The sequence below is a fragment of the Tetrao urogallus genome (assembly GCF_951394365.1).
Source record: "Tetrao urogallus genome assembly, chromosome: 4".
NCBI lineage: Eukaryota > Metazoa > Chordata > Aves > Galliformes > Phasianidae > Tetrao > Tetrao urogallus.
The window spans coordinates 53305314-53330395 of NC_136817.1; the positions used below are offsets into that span (position 1 = coordinate 53305314).

The 25082-nt window shown below is 38.9% G+C and overlaps 1 protein-coding gene across 3 annotated transcripts in view; it reads right to left on the bottom strand.

Annotated features, from left to right (window-relative positions):
- The window catches only part of RBPJ (recombination signal binding protein for immunoglobulin kappa J region), a gene marked incomplete at both ends in the record, with an annotated part of 54355 nt that overhangs the window by 15024 nt on the left and 14249 nt on the right, over positions 1 to 25082 (bottom strand). Inside the window, 3 exons of one of the 3 annotated variants that reach the window (XM_079534918.1) lie at positions 3371 to 3466; positions 7697 to 7735; positions 8881 to 9011. In XM_079534918.1, the coding sequence (XP_079391044.1) occupies positions 3371 to 3466; positions 7697 to 7735; positions 8881 to 9011 (266 nt within the window). Of the gene's footprint in view, positions 1 to 3370; positions 3467 to 7696; positions 7736 to 8880; positions 9012 to 25082 lie in introns of those variants that run through there. The other 2 variants (XM_079534919.1, XM_079534920.1) reach the window with 2 other exon arrangements.

A 25082-nucleotide genomic window follows, 5' to 3' on the forward strand; every position in this document is an offset into this window, starting at 1 on the left:
CAAACTACATCGTGGAATCCAAAACACTTCAGTCCTTCAAACTGTTGAATGCTTGTGCTGTTCAAACTGTGACCCTCATACTAGCAGGATAACCGCTGAAGAGAGAAATCTCAGCCAACAGTAAGCACACATGAGTGGGAGAACACAAGCACAAGTCAAACACCTACACTCATTAGGTCAAAAGGTGACCTGAGCGCCTCTATCAGTTGAATGCCTCTGAAAAATGACAGCCACCCAGCAGGAAGTATCAGACAAAAATTCTTGAATTCAGCTCAAGGCCAGCACTGGGCTTCTTACCACCGAATTTCTTAATTCAACTAAACAACATTAACTTAGGAAAGAGCAAGGCTAACAAGGCGCACTCAAAGAACCATCCCTTCACTAGCACACCATTAATTAGGGACAAGTATCAGGAGCATTCTCAATCTAACAGGAAATCTTCACTTAAGTACAAACTACACCATACTGTGCTAGATCTGTACAGGTTACAGAGAGTTTTCAGAGTAATTCACTTTATATCCATAAAAACACAGGAAAACCATTACTGTGCTGGACTTTTGAACTGTGCCATGCAAAGTTTAATATGATAAATATTTTTCATCATCTCCCAGTCTGCAAAATTTAAAGAGTGGAACAGAAGTTGGATAGTAGTTTCAGACTCCATATTTACTTACAGGATACATTACTTGAGAAAGAATGCCTTTTGTGACTTAATGCTTGCTTACTAAGAGAGCACAACATAACTTACTCTCTATGGATCAAAACTTAACCAGATTATATGCATGCCATACTTTGGAAAACCTGGAATTCTGCCTGTTAGACGGGTAGGTTTGTCTATAGAGATGAATACAAAATAACTCACTTCATAAAAGAAAAGACATTTTTAGCATAAAAAGGGTGAAAATCTGATGAATCAGTTGAATAAAGTAGCCTTAAAATTTTACTAGTTCTTCTCAGTCCAGCAATATGAAAAACCAAAGGAACTTTCTGCTACAAATATAACAAGCAATAAAAAAAAAAAGCAGCTGATCAATCAGTTGCACAAAGTGCATACCTTGGGGGCACACAAGGATGCAAACAGTAACTAGCATTCCTGTTTATGCTGAGCATCAGATAACAGGATGCCAATACTCATGGTAACAGTCAAAGAGCTATCAGAACTGTACTAGAGATTGAAAAAAGAATTCTCAGCATGTATTCCAAACATCTATTCCATCTCTGTACCAGAACAGCGATCAGGTCATCATTATATTATAACAAACACCTGCTTTCCTGACTTATTTTGCAAAGCTACGAAACCCTCTAAATTTCGTTGATGTGCTTCCTTTTCTGAGCACTGAATCTAAGATACCTCTTGTGAATAAACACAGTGGCGCAAATTTAGGCAACTGAATTGTGCTTCATGAAATTGGAGGCAGTAAAAATGCCTCATTTTAGTTTTCAAGCAGTGAAAAGCTAACTATTAATTTACAGAGTTATCAATACTTGAAAATTTAGGCAATATATGTGTCAAAGTGACTACAGCAGCATCAAATGAGTATGCACATTATTTCAGGCAATGGGAATTTAAGGTAGCATTGACTATGAAATCTACATAGGAGTTTCCAAATAGTTAAATATTAGCAAATATTTTGAGGTTCTTCAGAACATTTGAAGATTTCCAAACTCCAGTGAAACTTTCAATAACGAAAATTAAAAATGCACTTTATCTTTTTATTTTATACCTTCTTTTGATGCAATTTGATTTCCAGAATGATGAAAGACAGGGCAGGTTTGCAAAATGTTCCTGCTCTCATGAACTGCCCTGGTCCCAGAAGAAACAGACTGAAGTTACAAACACGCTTCTTGGAAATTTGTTTTATCATCATCTGGCACATATCTCATTTTAGGTGAGTAACATGCTGAAATTATACATGGTGAGTATTTAACTATGCACATCTTTTTCACTCATTCATTCTCATGCCTTCCTGTAGATTCTGTTATTTACCTATTATGCAAATTGTAACATAACAAAACTCAAATCACTTTGAAATTACTTGGGGAAAAAAGTCATCCACAAATAGCCACCAACACTCATCATATCTACTCCAGACTTAAAAATGGAAATTTTAAAAATATACATGTTAGGAGTTATATTTTTTTTACTATAAAACGATGAGGAATGGAGAAATCATTTAGGCTTCCTTCTGTTTGTATTTCTCTTCCCTCCAATATTTGATTTAAAGTTAGACAATAAACTGAGATCATCATCAAGCTAGTTATCTGCAAAAAAAAAAAAGTTCAATTATGCCTTCAATCATCATAACAGGTTCTTTCTGCTCTTCAAGATGATGCCTATAATTACGAAATCCAACCAGTGAAAGACTAGACAAGCAGCTGTATGGCGTACAGTTCTACTACTGAGATGGGAGGTAAAGAAAGGACCCAGCTTAGGTTTTCAGTTATCCCTTTCAGAAAACAACAAAATAAGAACCTCCTTGAAAATCACATCACAGAATCAAAGAATTGCAGAGGGTGGAAAGGACCTCAAGAGACCAAGTCCAATCCCAATGCTAAGGTAGGTACCCTACAATAGGTCACAAAGGTAGGCATCCAGATGGGTCTTGAATATCTCCATAGAAGGAGACTCCACAACCTCACTGGGCAACCACTGTTCCAATGTTCCATCACCCTTACCATAAAGAAGTTCTTCCATCTGTTTGTATGAAATTTCCTATGCTTAAGTTTTAGGCCATTACTCCTTGTCCTATTGCTATACACCTACAAGAAGAGCCTGGCCTCATCCATTTGCTTCCCCCCTTCCTTTAAGTATTTATGAACACTGATCAGATCCTGTCGTCTTTCCCCCAGACTGAAAAGACCCAGGTTACTCAGCCTTCCCTCATATGAGAGATATATGAGAAATGCTCCAGGACCTTTATCATCTTTGCAGTCCTCTGTTGGACTCCTTCTAGGAGATCCCTGTCTTTTTTTTTTCTTCTTCAACTGGAGAGCCAAGAACTGGACACAGTATTCTAAACATGGCCTCACAAGAGCAGAGTAGAGGGGGATGATCACCTCCCTCAACCTGCTGGCCATGCTCTTTTCAATGCATCCCAGATTCATCAAAGCACCATTACAGCCATTTCAGTCCAATGGAAGAAAAAGCAGCCACAGATAGAGAATCTGTACGCAGAATCAGGCATAGCTAAGTTGAATGCCACAATTATGTACTGTGCTGCAAGCCTGTAGCATTTATCTGGACATCTTTCGTTTCATTTAATCTTTTTCTGACTATAGCACAACCTGAGGAATTATATAATGGACATCAGACCACACATTTCAGTTTCCCTAGCTTGGAATTGTGGATGGATGTCAGAGAGAGACTTACCTTTTTTCATTTCCATATGATTTCTGAGCAACTTTTGCATGGAGTATTAGTACTGTTTGATCGCCTCGCTCCTTAAGGTAATTTCGCATTGCTTCCCTAAAAATTAAAAGACAAAATAAGCTTTGAAAGTTCTTTTGGTTTTAGTTATAATTACAGTAAGTCAAGGTCAGCTTTAGGACAAATCAAAAAACAAAAAATTCACCTGGAATTTAAAAAAAAAAAAGACAACTGTCAGTATATTAATAAGTTCAAGATAGATGTGAGGTTGTTTTTTTTTTCCTAAGACAGTTGCTTCCTTTCACTCTGCAATTATCATGTATCAAGACAGCACCACAGCAGTGGTTTGTGGTCATTTATACTTACCACTACATTTTTCAGAAAAAAAATTCTGACATAAAATCATTTCAATGTCCTTCACTACACCACTCTCAATGTCTGACTTGATAAAATGCCGTGCTATGAATACTTGGTTAGAACATACTTTCTATATTGGCTGAACAGAAAATATTGTGGGGTTTTTTGCCTTTTTTTTATAAACATTATTCACTGAATTAATGCTTTTGTCATCCATGTCAGTTTTCTTTCAGTTATGAAGATAACTAAAAGTTTAAATTCTTCATTTTTTGATCTAGATTTCTAGAGAAAGGTTTTGATTTCTTGCATACAATCAAGTAAAAAAAAGAGATTTTTTGTATCATTCATCATCATTGTATGATGACAGAAGTCATATAAAAGCTATAATTACATCAGACACACCAAAAGACATTCCTTGAGAGAAATAAGAGAACAATACGCCCTATCATTCTTCCGTATATCAATCTAACTGTTCACAAAGTATCACGCCAAATTCAACACCCTGGGGTTTAGCTGTGTAAGAGCGCTGACAGATTATTTTTAAGTCCCTGGAGGAGCCTTTTGCAGGTTGAATGCCCATCAGCACGCTCATCTTCAAAGTTACCAACCATAGAAACAAACTCTGAATTTAACAGGAAGTCATAAAGAGATTAAACCTTACAGAAGAGGATTTTTTTTTTTTTCGCAAGCTGCACCCAACTGTTGAATTCCCTTTAGAGAGGTCAGAAACACCACAATAAACCAGTGTTTTGGAGTCTTTGTAAAACTTTTCCAGCGAAAAATCCCAGGAGATAAAAACAAAATTTTTTTCCAGAAGAAACCCCCTACAGTTTCACAGAGGAAAACAAGTAGATGTGCTCAATTTTGGGAGCCTCACTGCAAGAAAGACATTGATGCTCTGGAGCATGTCCAGAGAAGGGCAATTAAGCTGGTAAGGGGGCTGGAGCAGAGGCATTAGGGGGACTGAGGAAGCTTCGATTGTTCAGCCTGAACAAGAGGAAGCTCAGGGGAGACCCTTATCAACCTCAACAACTACCTGGAGGTTGTAGTGGGCTGAGGGTAGGCCTATTCTCTCACGTAAACAGTGATAGAACTAGAGGGAATGGCCTCATGCTGCAATAGGGGAGATTCAGGCTGGACATGAAGAAATACTACTTTCCCAAAAGAGCGGTCAGGCACTGGAATGGGCTGCCCAGGGAAGTGGTGGAGTCACTGACCCTGGAGGTGTTCAAGGAATGTTCAGGTGTTGTGCTGAGGGACAAGGGTTAGTGAGCACTATTGGTAATCAGTGGATGGTTGGAGTGGATGATCTTGTAGGTCTTTTCCAACCTTGGTGATTCTATGATTCTATGAGGGGGACAAAGGAGAAAATGACAGCCCAGCTTTGCTAATGATGTTCTGTAAACTCTTGCATTGGCCATGTCTGCCTAAGATCTGGATCAGTGCACTAGATTCTTTGTGAGCAGGGGAATATAGGAGCAAAGATCTCAAAGTTGGATTAACGTGACCTATTTACACTTAACATTGGTAAAACTGATGTTCATCCATGACAGCATAAATTACAAGAACTGCCTTAAACTATATAGACACACTATTTACAATCACTGTATACAAATGTTTTAAGGCATAAAATTTATTTCATTGTGAAGTTATTCTTATTCAACATATTAGCTGCATTTAAGTAAGTTAGCAACTTTTCATCTAAGAATTTGAAATTTTCTATGAATAACAGTCACACTAAATAACAACTGTCATATTAAAAACCTTTGGCTTGACTACCATTAAACAGCAGCTCAAAGCCTGCAATCCACTCACTAAAATGCTAGGTGCTACCTAATGTTTCTTTAGCACTGCGCTAGGAACAAATACTGCCTCTTCTATTAATGTGTTGCTACAACATATCTGTACAATCTGAGCTCCTAAGAGAACCAGGAATGTTCCCCTCCAACTCCTCCCACTGATAAAAGAAAAACATCGCAATTCTCACAAGGTTTCTTTTGTTATTAAATGACAAACCTCTCCAGAAAGGTTCTACTCTTGCAATTTACATCTTATCGCAAAAACAACTTGCTCAGTATGAACGGAAGTAGTATTTTTATTGTCAAGGAACTTGTACAACAAAATGAAAAAGAAAGTTTCGGCATTTTCTAAGAAGTACATGCCTGAAAAAATACGTCCCATGTTACACTGGAGAGTTAGCATGAGGCTGAATACATTATAAGGTTGACAGGACTGCCTAAACAAAAAAGCAGACTAATTTCATAATAATTGAACTAAATGCCTTCAAGGGTTTACACTTATTTTTTTTAAAGCATTACAGAAAAATTGCACTCTTAAAAATGGGTGACTCCTTCTATTTTTAGCATTTTTCTCTTCAATAGAAAAAAAACTTAGGCTGCTTTTGCTTCTAGCTCTTCTTTATCAGTACAAAGTTTATATGTTACTGCTTTAAAGGATGGCAAGTAGCTCCTAGATGCATATCCTTTGAGAGCAGGAAAATCTACCTGGCATATCTAATAGCTAAGATCCTGCACATAAAAGAGTTCCTACACTAACTAATCAAACTCATGACAACGTAAGTTAAATGACATGACTAGATAGTCGATTTTGTCATTCTTGTTAAATCACAGAAGGTAAATTTAATCATTAACTTCAGGGTGACACCAACAGCTGCTAATGCTCAAAATAAAAATTGATTTATGACTTACACCAGTATGTTTAAATATCCCTGAAACTAGTTAGGTCAGTCGCTTTTAAGTCAGTACAGAACTGTTTTGTATTGAAATCAAATTTAATAATCACACAAGCTAGCCTGAAACTTATTCAGAAAGGCAACGAGAAATATTCCCAACACAAATGCTTATGTTTTCCTGCCACACTTTACATAAATATCATAATTTGATTAGACAAGGAGAAATGGTTTCAAACTAAGAGAGAGGAGATTTAGAATTGATAAAAGGAAAAAGCTTTTTAGAATGAGGGTAACGTAGCACTGGTACAGGTTGCCGAGAGCAGTGGCAGATGTTCCACCACCAGAGACATTCAAGATCAGGCTGGATGGGGCTCTGAGCAACCTGAAGACCAGGTTTTAGACCTGTAGGTGTCCCTGTTTGTTGCAAGGACTTGGGCCAGAAGACTTTCAAGGGTCCCTTCCAACTCAAATGACTCTGCGGTTCTGTGATTTCATTCAGTAAGATGTAGGCCAGACAAACAATCAGCTTCCATGTTCTTATACAGCAATACTATCACACCAAACAAAAAAAACTGTGAATGTTATACACTGCAGAGGATTTGAAACACAGTAGCTGCTTTTGATGGGCAGCTTGTGGCACAGAACAGTAAATGTTAGTGCAGACTGTATTATTACAGTTTGATAAATTCTGGCAGCATGTAGTACAAATGCTCCTCAAACAGCCGAGGAGCGGTTGAGGCACACTATTCCACAGCCTCTTTGATCTGATGATGGTACTATATTCAACTTATCTCTGTTTAGGCTTTACCAGAAACTGGTTAAGACCACTCCTTGACAGCACTGAGTTAATTTTGCCCATACCTGGAGCATGACAGCACTGAGATAATAGCTGAATTTTGGCAGTAAAGAATCCATTTTGTATGGCCGCACAAATTACTTTTACCCAGTAAAAGATATCCAGCTCATTCCTGGTTATTTAAAATTAAGCAGATTCATATCCAACAGAATGACCTACAATAACTGATACGTGAATTCAACACAATTTAAAAAAAAACAAGGCATTTTGATTATCATATTAAACTACTGACTCTTCAAATTTTTAATTCTCGCTGCTGACTGCATACAACAATTACATTTTTTTCTCAGAAGCTTTCACATTTTAAATTGTAGGATAAACAATTCACTTCTTTTTTTTTAAACTTGGAAATCCTTTGGGAGATGGAGAAGGTAACTTGAGAATACTCAATCAAAATCAAAAAATGAACTGCTTTAATGCTTACCTGGTGAGCCGTTTCGGTTGAGGTCGCTCTCCAAATTTCCTGAAAAAAGAAGAAGTTGTTAATTTAAAACCAAAACGTTTAGTCATAGTTTTTCAGTGAAACATTAGCCCAATTTTATGATCTCTGAAAACATACTGGTGTGTATCTATGTATGTATATGTATGTATGTATACTAGTTTCCTAGCTAGACTATGCCTCCTTCCAACTGCTTTTCCCACAAAAGCAGAGGCGCTTTTTAATCAGAACAGACAAATTTCCTTGCTGAATATCCACAAATAATAAAAAAAGATTTCATTTATATTAGTTGTAGCAAAGCAAGTCTTTCATTTATCTTAAAATTATTTTAAAAAATGTCTCCAGCATCTCACTCCTGACTTTTTATTACACTTTCTGCAAATTACTTTTTCTCTAAACTGCTTTCACAAAGTTAAGATATCATAACTATGTAAATAATCAGAAGCTCTCTGCCACAGCATTGACCAGAACAGGCAAAAAGCAATTATCTATAAACAGAAATTAACAGGCCAAACTGACAAGTCGTCGTGAATTCTCCTTATTAGGGTAACTTCTCAGAAATCTGCTTCTTACTACTTCTTACAAAAAAGGATGGCAAAGTATTTCATGCGTGCTCATACAAAATTATACCAAAAAAATCTCTCTTGTGAAACATAGCAAATTATAAGCAAGAAATATCGTGCTATATATTGAATGCTTTTTAGTCATAAAGTGCTTTCAGGCAGCTCCAGTGCTTTTATATCGCTCTTGAGAGAGGCTATGTTCTTTATGCAAGCTTTCTAAAAGTTATCTTACGCTAGTTGAGACTGAGTTCCATCAGACAGACCCATTTTCACTAACAAAAAGAGTCAGGTAAAAGACCTGCAAAAATAAAAAGCAAAGCTGTAGCAGCAGCGTACATCTGCAATGTACATCTGCTCAATCTGCTAAGAAGTACAACCACACGCTAAAATGAGGACAAAGAAAAGAGGAAAAAAAACCAAAACACTTATCAGCTTTAAGACAAACATCTAACAGGCTTAGCTTAACACTTTTCTATCTAAAAATAAACCGGGGCATAAGAGAACGCATCTGCTGCCAGTGCTCATAAATATCGCTGCAACTTGCCCAGCTCTTTGATACGCGGGCGTATCTTTGCCTTTGTGCTTCCAGGATAATGAAAATCCCACCTCTGATATTTCCCTACGCCAGCGCTGGAGGCTCCCCAGGCCAAAAGCTGGGATGGGGAACTTCTCCTTGCATCGTTTAACCATTTGTACAGTCCATCTGCCCTGAATGACTCGATACATTCGACTTTCATTTCAGTAATTCTCCAGATGCGCAAAGCATAAATACATAGCTTGTGTAATTTTCATTGGTAAGCAAAACAGTCTCTGCTAAAAGGCAGTAACAAGAACATTCAGCAGGGTGCAGGATTCTAAGTTATTTTTCGTGTCTCAAGAAATCCACATTGTGGTCCCTCTATACAGAAGAGCTAAGTAGAGGACTGAGACAAATTAAGGTGTTTTTTTGCTTCAGTTTAAATAATAAAATTAAATGCATCTGAACTGACTTAAGCTCCGTTCACATTTTGTTGGTGTATTGCTCACTTATTTGCCTTATTTTAAGCTAAAAGAAAACGACAAATTCTTGCCGCACAACTTGTCCAGTAGATCTTAAAATTTAAAATACACAAAAAACATGTACTTCACATGTTTATCTGCACCACTGCACTGTCATATTTGTTATGCAGAAAACTAACTAAACATCCCTAACAGCTTTGAACTTTGGCAACAGCATCAGTTACATACGCACGGGCAGGTGCTATAATGAGAAAGTCAGGCTCCCAAACCTTAATGTCTCCTACCATCTACCTTTTGCAGGCATGCTGACCTTCACCTCCCAGGCACATCAGAGCCACTGACACCTTCCCCCACCCCCAACTAACAGAAGGTGTGCGCCCCCACCCCTCCGCGCCTCTGTGGTTCCGTCCTCTCCATAATGTGGGAGCAGTACATATGGCAGAGGATTCATCTCTCTGTGACTCACCGACTAGACAACAGATTACCCTTAAGCTATTCTCTTCAGACAAACAAAACCCCATAGATTAGCTGTCTCACTTTGAGTAGAATGACATTCAATCACTCTGCACCTTTTAATTCGTAAAGAAAAAAAGTTAAGAGGTGCCTACATGGAGCAAAGGAGACAACATGGTACTTGCACCGCAGCCAACAGCTCCAATCCAAGATAAGGACACAAGGACACCTGAAACTGCGTGACACACAGAAACCACAGACAAGACTGCTCATTCTTTAAGGCAACATCTACTCATGCACAGCTCTGGGAGCAGTAGATTAATTCCCCTTGCAAGTACACTAATTGCAGCCTGAAAAAAAACTGTACAAACCTACACAGAAACAGAACAGTTGCAATTATTGCAACATAATAAATCCCATCCTCTAAGTACCAACATGCCCCTTCCTCAGAGACAGCACTGAGTCACACCAGAAATGCACAGGGTCCCCTTCCAGCCCACCAAAAGGACCAGAAACCGAGCTCCAATCACTGCATGCATCGCCATCAGCCACATGCCAGCTTCCCCCAGCCTGCTCATCCAAACTGAAGTTAATGGTTTCATTCTAATCGCCTTGTGAACACAGGTGCTGCCTGTAGCAACATGAATCTTCTGAACAGATGCAAACTGAGTTCAGTGAATCTTTTGCTACTCTTTCACTGTCCATATGGGGCAAGGTAGAACAGGAGGTAGCCACAAATATTTGCTGTGGTTCAATTTTTGACTGTGTAAACTCAGCTTCTACCTCTTCAATAATGTCACCTTACAGAATATCCCCAGTTGGAAGGAAATCACAAGGATCATTGAGTCCAACTCTTGACTACATACAGAACCACCCAAAATTCAAACTTTATGTCTGAGAGTGGTCCAAACACTTCTTGAACTCTGGCAGCTTGTTGCCCTGTTTCAGTGGCAAACCACTTTGTGGTGAAAAATCACAGAATCACAGAATCACCCGGGTTGGAAGGGACCTCAAGGATCATGTAGTTCCAACCCCCCTGCCTAGCAGGGCCACCAAACATACACATTTAGATCAGGTTGCCCAGGACCCCGTCCAACCTGGCCTTGAACACGTCCAAGGACGGGGCATCCACAACCTCCCCGGGCAGCCTGTTCCAGGGCCTAACCACTCTCCTTTTAAAGAACTTCCCCCTAACGTCCAACCTAAATCTTCCCTCCTTCAACTTGGATCCATTTCCCCTAGTCCTGCTATTGTCAGCCCTTTATCTTTTCCCAATCCCCATTCTGACCCTCCCTTGACACAGCTCCACACCACTCCCTTGGGTCTTGTCACTGCCACCAGGGAGCAGAGATGTTGACCAATGACTGGTCATGGTGCATCCTACCCTTGATATTAATAACCAGCACATTCCTGCACCATCCCACGTACTGACGTGAACACAATATATCCCACAGCAGCCATTATATCCAGGATACCAACTTTTTAGTCACATTGCATAATGCAAGATAAATAAATAAGACATAAAACAAGACAGGAAGTAGCAGGTGTATTACATAGGTTGCTCTAAAAGTAATGCCTCCTATTTATTTCCATGGAAATAACAACAGATACAGTATACATAACAACACACTACTTGAAAGAGCAAATTCTCAGCTATAAAATACTTTTTCAGCAGTCACCTATTAGCTATGATATTTTTGCCAGCAATCAACAAGAGCCAGTATGTCACACTCATAAAAATCTGCACCAGGGGAAGTGACCCACTGTTTCACAGCTGCAACGACAGTGTTGTTATTAGGAGAACATTGCCCATGCAATCTGTCTTTCATCAGCACAAAGAGACAGAATACTGAAGGAGTCAAATCCTGGACTGTACAGTGGGTGAGGTAGGACAATCCAGCCAAGACTGGCAATCTGCTCCATGGTCTTCAAACTGGAACACAGCCTGGCATTATTGTGTTGTAATAAAGGTTGTCTTTTTTTCTCTGGTCTGACTCTGGAAGTTCGAGTCTTCAGCTTAGTCAGCACTGTGATGCAGTCAAAGTTGACAGTTTGTTCAGCTACCAGGAAATCCAAAAGAATCACCACTTTCCTATCCCAAAAGACAGTGCTTTACCTGCCAAGGGCTATCTTGAACTTTCTCTTCAATGGGGAATTCAAATGTCCCTCTCCATGGACTGCTGTTTTGACTCAGGCTTGTAGTGGTAATAATATGTCTCGTCACCAATAGTGACATGATCCAGGAAACTGGTTTAATAGGTCCAGACAGATATGCATAGGGTGTTTTCTCAGTCCCTGTGTAAGTATTGATGGGATCAGGTATAAAGAGCTTGTGATATTTCAATGTCGCTATCTTGTTTCAACAAACAGAAGCCAACACTCAGCTCATACACAGCTGCCTGATCACACACCACCTACACTCATCGATGAGCTGATCAAGATGCTCTTCATTTTGTGGCGCAAATGACCATCAAGAACATGGTTTGTTCTATGAATTGCTGTCACCACTGCTGAAATGCACCACCCATCATCTCACTGTTCATCCGTTACTGGGTCTCCATAAACATTCAGCAAGAATTGATGAATGTCAGTCAGTGCCAATTTTTCCACACAGCAGAATTCAATGACGCACCTTTGCTTCATACACACCTGTGTATCAGATGCCACAGGTCAGACTGCCCCCTGCTGCCATCTGTCACACAGCAACAAAATGTAATGGAATATTGGTGGGAAGGTTCAACCTCTACTGTCATAACACCAATATCTGCCTCTGGCATTGTCAGCCAACATCATAAGACAGGAGGCATTATGTTCAGACTGCCAGAGCAGCTCTCACGCATTTAATTTTTCATCTGGTTTGCTCTTTCCATACATTTTCAATTTGCTATAGATACTTGTATTAACAATACAACCAGAAGTGAAAAAGCCACCAGCAACTGCCATGCAGAGGGCTTTTTCATTTTGTGTTGCTAAGGATTTGCAAGCGCAAGAAACACATTATCAGCAGTTTGGTGCTAAATGACAGACACTGTACAGCTATGACTGCCTCTATTTCAACCTTTCATATGTGACTGGCGTGTTAAAACACCAGTTCAGTTATTTCAAGGGTACCTGACAAACTTGGCAGCGATTGCAATATTTTCCTTATTTTCGATTTTTCTTGGATTTCACTCTTCTGGGATTTCTTTTTATATTTAACACTACTCTTACTCCTCTTTGTCTACAACTTGAAAATATGCAGATTGATGGTTAAAAAAATATGCAGGAAACTACAAATTTTTTCTTCTAGTGGTCATTAAGCAAGCAAAAAATATGTAACGTGCAGATCTAAGTATAAGCTACGTACAATTGAATGTTCACTTTTCAACTTTACTATCCACGACTGTTTCAGATGTAATGTTCTGAAATGCCAGACATACAGCCAAGTTACCACTACAATTCACGAACAAATTCAGTGCAAACTGTTTTCCCAACATACTTGCAATTGCAAACATGAGCACGAGCATTAGGCTTGCCATAATCTGCTGCTGCAGACAGCTGCACCTGTTCAAACTATTATTTTCCCAGTTCTGTATTTTCTCCAATCACCACTTTATATTCTATTACTCCATGTATTTTACTAATGATAGTTTACATGAATTTCACTTATTCCTTCTGCACTACAGAAATAATTTTACTAATACATCAGGACCCAAATCATTCCTCTTTTCAATGCTATCTTTTACATAGCAATTCCCTGTTTCTCACTACTTAAACTTCTCCATTGAGAAGTGCAAGTAATGGGAAACAAATTTACTGCCTTTACATGCTATACCTGCCTGCCTCTCAAGCTACTGCTGAAATAAAGAAGTGCACTAATATTAACCTTGTTTTGTTCAAGCTTTAATATTCTCAGGTTAGGTAAAACAAAACACAAAATACATGGTGCATTTCAAATGTTTTCAGAAAACATGAGAATGTCATATCCTATTTGGAATCCCCCATTCAGATACACCAGATTATAGCTTTCGATTGCTGAAAGAATGGGAAATCCCAGCGTTTCTAGCATCTACACAAGAGCACAAAGAAAGAAAATTTATCTGTTCCTCTATGACATAACTAACAGTACCCAACTTTCTTCTGTTGCTAACCTTAACTATTCTGACCCCTCCCTCCCCAACCAGTGACTGCATTTCAAGGCTTTGGAAGGACAAATAATTTATTAAAATCAACCACACTGTGCCATTTGGAAGAACAAAAAAAAATTATGAAAAGATCCCAAGCTGTTTCAATCTCAAGTTTGAAAACCGGTGGTCACTACACTGCTCAAGCATCCTCACGCCTAGAATATGAACTTTGCATTTTCCCAGCACTGGCCTTTCACTAAAAACAAAGTTTTTACAGCCCTTGAGAAAGTCCATTCACCTTTATTCACTGAGCTGGTTAGCCTTCAAAAAAAAAAGAAGAAAAAAAAAAAAAAACAAAAAACAAAAAACCAAAAAAACTTCCACAACAACCAGACAAACTTGAACAATTTGCCTTAAGAATTCTGTCTTCACTTAGCCTATAGTCTGACATGCTTTTTGGCATATAGCATGAATGTCATTGATCTTACAGTAAATAATGGTCTCCAGAGAGGGAAAAAGAAAAAGGGAGCTGTCATATTTGAATACAGTAGGAGTAACAGCTGAGCAGAGCGTGCTGGTGAGGCCAGCATGGGGGGAAGAGAACTGAAAACGGGAAGACATGAGCAGCAAACTAAGACTTGCTAGGTGAGAATGGGCCTGAGAAGCACATTATGGAAAATTCTGATGCTTCCAAGGCATCAGACAAGCCTTACTGAAAATAAAAGCAAATAGTTGACTTACCATTAAGAACTCCAAAACACATGATAGCAGATATCCCTGTGGCGATACTTGCATGAGCAACTCTATTTTTGCTTCATGCAGGAATCTTCACGGGTATTGTAAATTAAGCCCAGCAGGGAGTTAAGCACCATACAGCTGCTTGCCCTCTTCTCCCAGCTCCCAGTGAAACAGGGGAAGAGGTAAAGAGAAATAAGAAGCAAGAACATTCGTGGCCTGTGATACTGTTTAATAAATGAAGGAAATGTAGAGGAAGATGAAAGAAAACAAGAGAAGCCATGCAAAGGCAATCACTTGCCACCTCCTACAGGCTGATGGATGCCCAGCAAGCTCCCACACAAAAGATGTCTGAACTGCCTAAGTCCCTCTCTCTCTTCCACTGCTGAGCATAACATTAAGTAGTAAGGAATACATCTTTGGTTAGTTCAAGTCCTCTGCCTGCTCATGTTCCCTCCCAGCCTCTTCCATACTCCCAGTCTGTGAGGTTGGGTAAGCAGCAGGAAGGCCTTGATGCTGTGCAAACACCAGTCAGCAACAGCTAAAGCACTGCTGCGTTATCAGCGCTGTCTTGGTCACAAATCCAAAACACAGCACCATACCAGCTGCAAGGAAGAAAATTAACTCCAGCCAAATCAGACCCAGTATAATGGGAAAACTAAAGGAAAACCACATGTTCTCTGCACAGGAACCAAGCGTGAGATTTCGAACAAGCACAAAGTGCTCATTCTATTGGTTAAGTTTCATTCCCAAATGTCCCGCTGTCAAACTATTTCCAACTGGACCTTCAAACTCGCTGGTGTTTTAGACCAGTAGAGCAAAAGGCCTATCATTTTTCCTGAATAGCAAAACCGATTTTTTGTCTGGCTCCATGACAGCATGTATCACAGCACTTGCAGAACATTTCATAGGAACTCTTTAATAAACTGTAGTAGATGGCTGTAATCCCTCAGTATGGATTCTGGAAACAATCCACGGACAAGGGTTCAGAAGGAAACCTACCCAAAGAGTTATCATCCCGTGGCTGTTTAATACGACAGTTCCAGCTCCTGCTCCTGAAGCACAAACCTCTCATCACTGTCAGACATGAAATACAACAATCACTAATCCAGGACAGCACAAGGCCCAGAAACTGATTAAGTGGCAAGTCTCACCTGCCTTAAACAAAGCCGTCAAATAATTGGCTTTGAGACATGTACAAGATACTTATTAGGGGATAGTGATGATTAAGAATACCAAATTAAATACATAAAGTTTTACTTTCTCAGAGGAGGTCTGGGGGAAACAAGGCTTGAAATAGAAGGAACCGAATGAAAAGATCTTCAGGTTTTTATAACATCTCTAGAGACATATCAGAAAACACCAGGCTAACCAGAAAGAAAGAACATAAGAAATTTCAACCTCTGCTCTCCAACAACGTGAAGTGACAATGAAGTCTGATGAGAGGTTAAATTTAACTGCCAGCAACTCTAACTTCTACGGAACAGTTGGTACCCAAAAGCCATTAAATGCGACAAGAGGGGGTAAGAAACATTTCATAAAGGTTAAGCAGCATACTGCAATCTACATAGCAAGACTCAACTATTCCGGGTCAGCCTCATTTTGTCTTTCTATATTCCTAGCTTCTACATGTGAAAATTTCTACATTTACTACTTACAACTGAAGCTGCATCAACAGTACAAGAAAAAAGCCAGCAGATGTAGGTTTAAAAACACAGGATTTTTTTTTCTTGGCGTAAATCTATTTTCCTGTGAACTTATTTCTGTGAAGACAATATGCAAATACTGAAAATATTTCTACGCACTCACCTACACAACCATATTTTCTCACAGACGTTAGAATACAACTCCCTAGAGAAAAGATCATCTATCACTAGACAGCAATATTCCATCTGTTGGTTTCACAGACACAAAGAGAATTCCTAGGTATTAAAGGCCATTAGTGATCCTGCATAAGCTGGCATAGAGAAAAGAATACAAAATTTCATACAGTGTTTTCCTCTATGATTGGTCTGTTAATTACACATTAAATATATCTGTTGATTCACATCACTTTCCATGTTTGCTATTGGTGCTACCTGATACGTTTGATTTCTTAAGCCCACCTCATTTCTACTGATGATTATTATTGAGGTTGGAAATGCAGCACTGTTACCAATTGCCAACTCAGAAAGTGGAGGATTGACACAAAAAAATCCAACAACTCCATCATCCTGAAGGACGGAATTTTTAAGTGACTAACACAAAAGAAACTGGATACATAACACAGTTAAGTTGGGGAAAAACACAAACAGTTAAAAATATTCATGTTCAAGCAGAACATTTCACACTTAATTTTTACATGGATGCAAACAGCAAATAAACGAACAATAAAAACAGTTAAAAGAAAGATGTACAGAAGGAAAATCTTATCTCCTCCAAAACAAAATATGTTCGCTATCCACAGGTCAGATCACAAAGAGAAAGAGAAGGTTGTACTACCAGTAACATCCAGCGCTAAACAAACAACACACAAGAAGCATCAACTAAAAAGAAAGAATCAAAACAAAGACTGTTAACAGATAGGACAGAAATAATTATTTTCTCAGTCACTCTATTCCCTCAGCCTATGATTCCACACATCCTTTCACAAAGTTCCACACAGAGTCAATTTTCTCATCCCCCAACATCTCACATGCATTTTTCTTTTGCCCTCCACTGAAACCTTTGTAGTTTGTCATCACATAAAGCCAGATAGCCTAGCACAACCTAACCTACACCATGGCTTTATCTACGCAGCGTTTTAGAGAAAGGAGTTTTTCATTCCTTAGGCTGCTCATATCTTAAACATGATATGGTCTTCTATTCTTATGGTGTTCTATTCTTTCCTTCCATTTTGCAGAACCACAGATGACGTTGCTGTGCTACTTCCTCAAAAAAATATTGCCATTATTGGCCATTATTCAGTTCCATGAAAGATACATAAGACACTGAAGACTCATTACTCTGCAGTAATGCATGCACCTTAAGAGCATACATTTCTTTCTTTTGCTAAGAACATACAGAGATTTATGTTAGAAGACGTAAGTATCTAAAACCAAAGATATATGAGCATTCCAGAGGCTCTAATTTCTTCAGTCAGATCAACGTATGAGGTATAGCAGCTACTGAACAAGTGACGTGTGTTCCCTGTTGCTCCCACCAAGTGCAACAGTGTTCAGAAGTCCCATCCCTCAGAGCCACCGCAACCATCAGCACCAGGCTTTCCTCAGCCACGCAGCAGGCCCCAGGCTGGCACACCATTCAGGACAAACACAAGAACCAGCAGCATGGCAGCAGGCTCACGCTTCCACCAGCCAGCAGTACTTAAGCCCTGAACCCAAACAGAGCATCTGCTATAATGAACACTGCTATAAAGACTTCGTTCTGAAGTTTGATCTACTTTTAAAATCAGCCATGGTTTTCACATCCACACGTAACGTACAGTCAACCTCAAAAAACTTGCTTTGAAGTATTACTCATCCAATCTACTATCTTTTCCTATCCACTCTACAAAAGGAGATAAAATTAATCAAAACCTCACCACTTCACAATGCTTAAGGGATGTGAACAACACCAGCATTTCTGCTTCTCCTGAAGTCCTCCCTTGCAAGGAGCACCCAATGAGTGGTCAAGCTGTGCTCTGGCACTTTGGCAGCAAGAAGCACAGCAGCCCTGAAGTCACAAAACAAGAAGGATTTTTGACTGATACATGAAGCATTCACTCTCTTGAAGGAAATGAAAAAAGACCCACCTGTTCCAGGGTGAATGCCACCAACCACGCACTCTCACATCTCTGTACTGCATGATCCTGTACTGCTCTGTATCCTTACCGAGTCCTCAAGCACAGGGAACATGTTATGTGCATGTAACAAATCCACTGTGCACCACTATATACACTTCTGGCACTATATCAAATAATAGGACATAAATGCAATAGAAAAAAATGGTTCATTTAGTCACGCCCTCTCACTGGAGGTCACTGGTTCAATTAGAAACTCCCTCTCCCTTTTCTGACCTCTTTCATCCTCCCACATTGCTTTCATTATTGTCCTCTCTCATTTCCAGTCCCCATAAAAAGAAAATCACAGAACTACAACTGCAATTTAAATACAGCTTGCACTGTCATCAGTGAAAAGGCTGACTTCTGAACAACTTAGAATAGTAAGCAAATTCACCAGTTTATACTAGTCTAGCTGCCTTTAGGAAAAAAAAAAAAACAAACAACTTCATTTAGTAAATATCGTGATTTCACGATTCTAAAAATCAAAGTCAAGTCCAATTGAGAGAGAAATCACACAACTATGCCACAATAAGGCAAGAAAACCCATAACAACAACTTACTCAGGAATCAGAAAGTGACTAAACCTGTTTTAATAGATGTATTTTCCCTGCTTTGATATTTGCTGTAGGTACCTGTTGCAAGAACCTCAAAAATCTCAAGTATACTAAAAAAGTTAGAAATAATCTACTTAGAACATTAAAATGGTAAGATGGTGCAAAGTGTAAGAGACTCCATCAAAAAGGACTCCATTTATAAAGATTCCATTAAATACACATGCTATTTCTTTTTGACTGATTTCCTGATGTTGGCTCAAATGTTCATGGAAAACTGCAATTTGCACAGGTTTACCTTAGCAGCTGAAAGAGTCAACGTTGAAAAATCAGCATAACAACAGAATCTCAGTCTCTAAAACATATTTGGCTCAGCTACTGCAACTGCGTAAGGAATGTGTAATATAAGGCTAATTACTTCTATCTTCATCCACTCAAAAAAAAGACTATTAAGAAAAAATAACGTTAGTGCATGTTGTTCACACAGTTAGCCACTAAAATAATGGTAAACTGCTAATACAAAAATAGTCTGAGCAGAGTTTCACATTCACAGCTTTCAGTGACAACTACTTTGCTGAGTGTACAGTGCTTAGGATTCCTCTTTTTCCTCCAGCCCTGTAAATTTCCCACTGTATCTCACCTTGCGCATTATCTGCAAACAGATATTTCAACCAAGGTTGATCTTTATTTCTTAAGAAAGTGATGCTATGTCCCCTACTAAACCATAATTCAAGTTACCAGCTGGCCTTTAGTAACGACAACAAAACCAATCAGCTCTCTTGTCTTTTTAATAAAGTAACTTTCTAAATACAGCAAGAACACAGCCATTGAGTAATAGAACAGTGCTTTTTATGGTTACTAACTGACCATGATCACAAACAAACAAGATTTAGTCTGAAGCAGAGCAGTTTTAGATGCATGAGGAATCAATTTTTAAAAGCCTACTGACTGTTGCTTCTGATGCCTAACATTTGACAAAAGTCACAAATTAGACTCAAAACAACACTTTTTAAAACTAGGCTGCTGACAGTACAAGAACCTTTCTCTACATTATAGTAACTGAGGCTTTGCTCAACCCTGATTTCTCTCCCTGTCTGAATCAACGTCTGCAGCACCCAGAGAACAGCTTCTTTTCTCTAAAGAGACCTTCCAGCCCACTTCTAGCTGGGTGAGCAGCATTCATCATCTGTGCAGAAGGCAACTTATAAAAAGTAAGTTAAGAAACAAAAAGCACAAAATAGGTTTATGGTTTTCTTTGAATTGCCACTTCACAGTAATGCCAAAAGTACCTCGCAGAAGCAGAAATTGTCAATGACTTACAAGGAAGTGGTAAAGAACCATACCAAACTTAAAAAGGAGGAAGATCCTCAAAAAGCCAGCCTAACCTCACTAACCATAAAGGCATGTATGTATTTCTTTTGAACGGTTCTTGATGAAATAAGTGGTTCTTGACAGGGAAAGTCACTGGTCAGCTCAACATTTTTAATTACTGTTCTATAAAATAACAGGTTAATAATCCTTCTGTGTGCTTTTTCTTACCCTTTACTACATAAGCTAAGGAGCTTCATTACTTCAGCGTAGTGTCCTATCAGTACAGTGCCCAAGAAGAACACACTAATCTGTCCCTAAGGGGCTTACAGTGTCCCTGGCTGCCAGGACCACTCCAATCTCCTCAACCAGCTTCCACCACACTGCGTGCAGAGCTCAGCCCTGCCCAGGGAGCCAGCTCAGCCCACCCATCTGTCACACCCTAATGCACTGGGAAGCAGGAGACAGAAGGCAAAACAGGAGTTTTGGTTGCATAAAGTTGTTTGCTCATCTCAACAAACTTGATTTAACAGAAGCCAGAGAAGACACTGTAACTCTCATAGAGAGGAACTGTGTGCAAGAAAATAAAACACAGAATAATTAAGTTTCCTAGAAGTTAAAAAAGTGAATAACCCACACTATTTTAATTCTTGAGTGACTCAAATCTGTTGTTAAAAATTGAAAAAAGTTAACCCTTTTGAAAAGGAAAATGACTTCAAGAAAACAAGTCTTAAACATAATCAAGAGATTAGTGGACTAAGACCCTGAGCTGAAGTTTAGCTTCGCACAGTACGGGACTGTCACCCAACTGCAGCCAAAACTGAATGCAAAATGACAGTGAAGTGCACTAATACCTTCACAGTCTCAACAAGCCCATCAACAAGTTCTTCTGTGACAGCTGAGTCACTACCTCTCAACTGCCTCTGTCTGCACTAGGTCAGGACAAGCAGACATCTACTCATGTCTCAGCTGCCCCAAATCTCAGCTGGACCACGGCTTCGCAACAGCTGCGCTGCTTTGTCACCACCAAGCAAGGTCTCACCAGCCAGCTTCCTTGGAGCTACCCCTACCTTCCAACACACCCAGCACAGCACCTGGCACAGCTTCCCACACACTGATTCAAATCCAGCCCAAAAACCCCGGGGGGGGGGTGTAAAAACAAGTGAGCTTTATTGATTCAGCAGGAATGCACTAAGCAGTAGCACCAAGCACAGTGCCACTAACAGGAACAGCGAGAGCAGAACGTGGCCTTCCATGAGAAACTACAGACCATTTTATATGTAATTATATAATTAAAAAAAGAATTTGTACACTGCATTTACTGATCTCACTCTAGGAACTGATACAACTCTCAGCCCACGAAAGTGAAAGTTTCAAAAACCACTTGTAAAAGTCCTTACTGTACTTTCATACTTCTAAAGAATACCTTTGGAATATACTCTATCATCTCCTTGCTCCAGTAAATCAGTCAGCTACATCAACCTTCTATGTTTTAGAAGGTTCTATAAAAACTAAACAAAGAACGAAAGAACACACAACACCATCATTTCTGTTTCCTCTCGTCATTTCTTTTCCTCCTCCAACTTCCATACCGCAGTAATGCTTCCAAATGTAAAATGGAAGCAGCTCCTCCTAGTCATTAAAAGAAAATTACTGCAGTTATGTAAGCTTACATCTATGCAACTAGTGTCTCATCCACTGCTTCTAGATTTGTAGAACAATTCATAAATAATTATCAGTGTTAAATCAGAGAAGAGGTATCAGCTCATAAGCAGGTTTTCACGCACACGGTGTTCCAAACTGTCAAATAAAATTAGTCTCTTCAATAGATGTGATGACACAAAACCTGTGAACACGCATACTTTTTAACAAAGCTTTATTTGGCACCAACCTGTTCTACAAAATTACAGGTTTTCCTAGATTTCAGACATTTTCTTCTTGCATCACTCAGGAATTATGTGGTTACATTAACATTAACTGGGTGCAGTTGCAAAATGAGCTGTCAGTATCCTAGAATTAATCAATCTCAAGTATATTGTTTTGTAATTAAGCTTATGAATACTTCATCCCATGAATATAAAAACAGCAGCAATAAACACAGAAAAGAGGGAGAATTAGAGGCTCTTTTTCACTTTCTAGGACAGCTAAATCATGCAGAGGCTATTCTTCGTCAAGCCCTCTGTGCTTGTGCTGGCAGCACACAGCCAGGGAGCATGTTACAAAACAGTATTCTTGAACCTTTAAAGTCACACAAGATGGCAAAGTTAGGTGCTAGTCTGCCTGCAATTCATAACACTGCATTTTAATAACAAACATATCAAAACATCTAAAAGCTTTGGTGGGTTTTTTTTGTTTGTTCAATTGACTCATGGGTAAATTAAGTCATCAATTTAGACTTCAACTACTGCCACAGCAATAATAAAGGAGTGTTCCTACACAGGAAAGAGACAGAAACTCATATTCCCATTACAAACAAAAACTTGACTTTTAAAAGAAACAGAGAAAATGGGCTTTTATTAAAAAAAAAAAAAAAAAAAAAAAAAAAAAAAAAAAAAACACAAAAATGCATTTCTGATCAAAGCTAGAAGTGACTTTCAATTACTGCTATTCTTAATTGCATAACTTCATTTTTAAAAACAAATTGCTAAAAAAACTTAACTTCCACAATGCCTGCCATCAAATACAATTATATTTTTGTAACTGTTATTGTAAAATGGGTCAGGGATTACTGAACAGGGCAATTAAACTGACACTCTAAAGACACAACTTCACTCCTTATCACAGTACATTTATAACAATCAAATGAAAAGTTTAGGTTATATGCCTGAGTTGTCAGCAGACTAACACCTTCTTTTCCTTTCCTCTGATATTACAGTACTGCAGTTCTACACAATTACACATTTCTCTTGCGCCAAAATAGCTTTTATAGCTATTTTTCATAAGAAAAAGAATCTGCAGAGCACAAAATGCAGAACAGTTATTATTGTCCATTTTTTTAATGGAAATTGCGTGAATCATACTTAATTCAAGTAGGCTTGCTTTTCAGGTTTGTCAAGTTTAAACTCCACACAGATGCAAATTACTGGTAAAACTTCTCCCTGAATGTTAATGAGGTACATTATAAGCTATGAAGCCAACTTAACAACAAGAATGTTTTTAACATGAATTTACCAGACCGAGGCATTCTAAGCCATTAGCAGGACATTAGAAGGAAGCTTTCCCACCAGTACTTAGATTCTACACGATCTTGTGCCCCAGTCTGCCACAGCACAGATTTCCCAGAAAAATGCTTGTGCTGGCACAGATTTGTGTGTGAGGATTTTACTGCATGATAAGCGTGCCTAAGCAGTGCTGCAAAGGCTCCCAACTGCTGAGCTCTGAACCCAACCTCTTTTCAAAACATTGTCTCATCCTTTCAAGTACATTCAGCCAGAAGGGAAAGTAAATTGTCAAAGCTGTTTTGAAGTACAAAACCACCAAATTTAAGAAGGCATTTTAGTTAGCAACTACCACTGCTTTACTTATACCTTGCCTGGTTCAAAAATGATAGCCAGCAAGGGAATGCCAAGAGTGTAGGACATGGAACGCGCTGCTCAATGGTGAGATTTCCCTTCTGCCACTCCTACTTACTGCTGCTCCAAACAAGGCAGATTGAGCTCTCCAAGAAAAATGGGAATCGTGGACAAATGCAATAATTAAGGGCCAGAAATGAGGCAGGGAAGCCGAATTCCTGGGTTAAAGTGTACAGATGCCCACGCAGCCAAGACAAATGAACAGAAAAAGTTTCATTCTAAGCAAATTCTGGGGGTGACCTATATTAGGAACTGTGGCTTAGAGTTCAGCACTACAGAGAGGCAGGCAGTGTCTTCTTCCAAGCCACTAATGCATTCTGGAAAATACAGACATGCTTATTAGCCTACTAACTGCAAAGACTCCTACATTGCTTTTGGTTCCCAGTTTATTAAAAAATTAATCTCATGTTAGACAACTGATTATCCATCCTCGCTATAATTTTGGAACCCATAATTCATAATTCATGCTCTGAGTTCTACAAAAATTAGGGTCTGGGCAGACGTTTCCAAAATACTGATGTCACTGAAAAAGAAAGGCAGAACTTGAAAAGTGCCCAGCTACAAAACAATTTGTCATTTCCACGTGCCATCTGGACAGAGCATGTTTCTGTCATCCCACACACTCGACTTTGCCCGTTAGGGATGAAGAAGCTCATAGTATTGTCCCATCAACTCTCCTCATCATACAGGAGGAAAGTTCATTAGTCCTGCTGTTTGCAGAACAACACGACAACAAACTATTACTTGGCAATAACACACACAAAATACTGAACAAAATTCAAGTCAGTTCTGAAGGCTTTACAAGAAACTGTACATACTCTCAGGATAGCTTTCGTGCGTACAGAATATTCTGTTTCATCATCTAAGTCCTAAATATGTTATCTACATGCTGTTCACTCAGGCATAAGAAGCATAAAACCCTACTGTTAGCTCCACAGTAGGTTACAACAAGACGGTCTCTAGAACACTAACAATGAATTCTGAAACGTAACTTAGGTATTGAGTTGCACACAATTTTAGGGAACCAGTCTCAAGTGAATTTTTAAATTAAAAAAAGAAACAACACAACAACAAGGGTTGAATTCTAAATCTACTTATGATTATAAACCTCCTGTAACAGGGATCAAATTATGTTATATTTACTAGCCCAAAGAAAGTCTAAATTCTGGCAATTTAAACACCAGAAAATTAATTCACTATGTAATCTTTTATTCTAATTTTTTAATTTCCCTAGTGGCTAACAGGTTGTTGCAATAATTTTGTGCATGTGTCGAGTTACCTG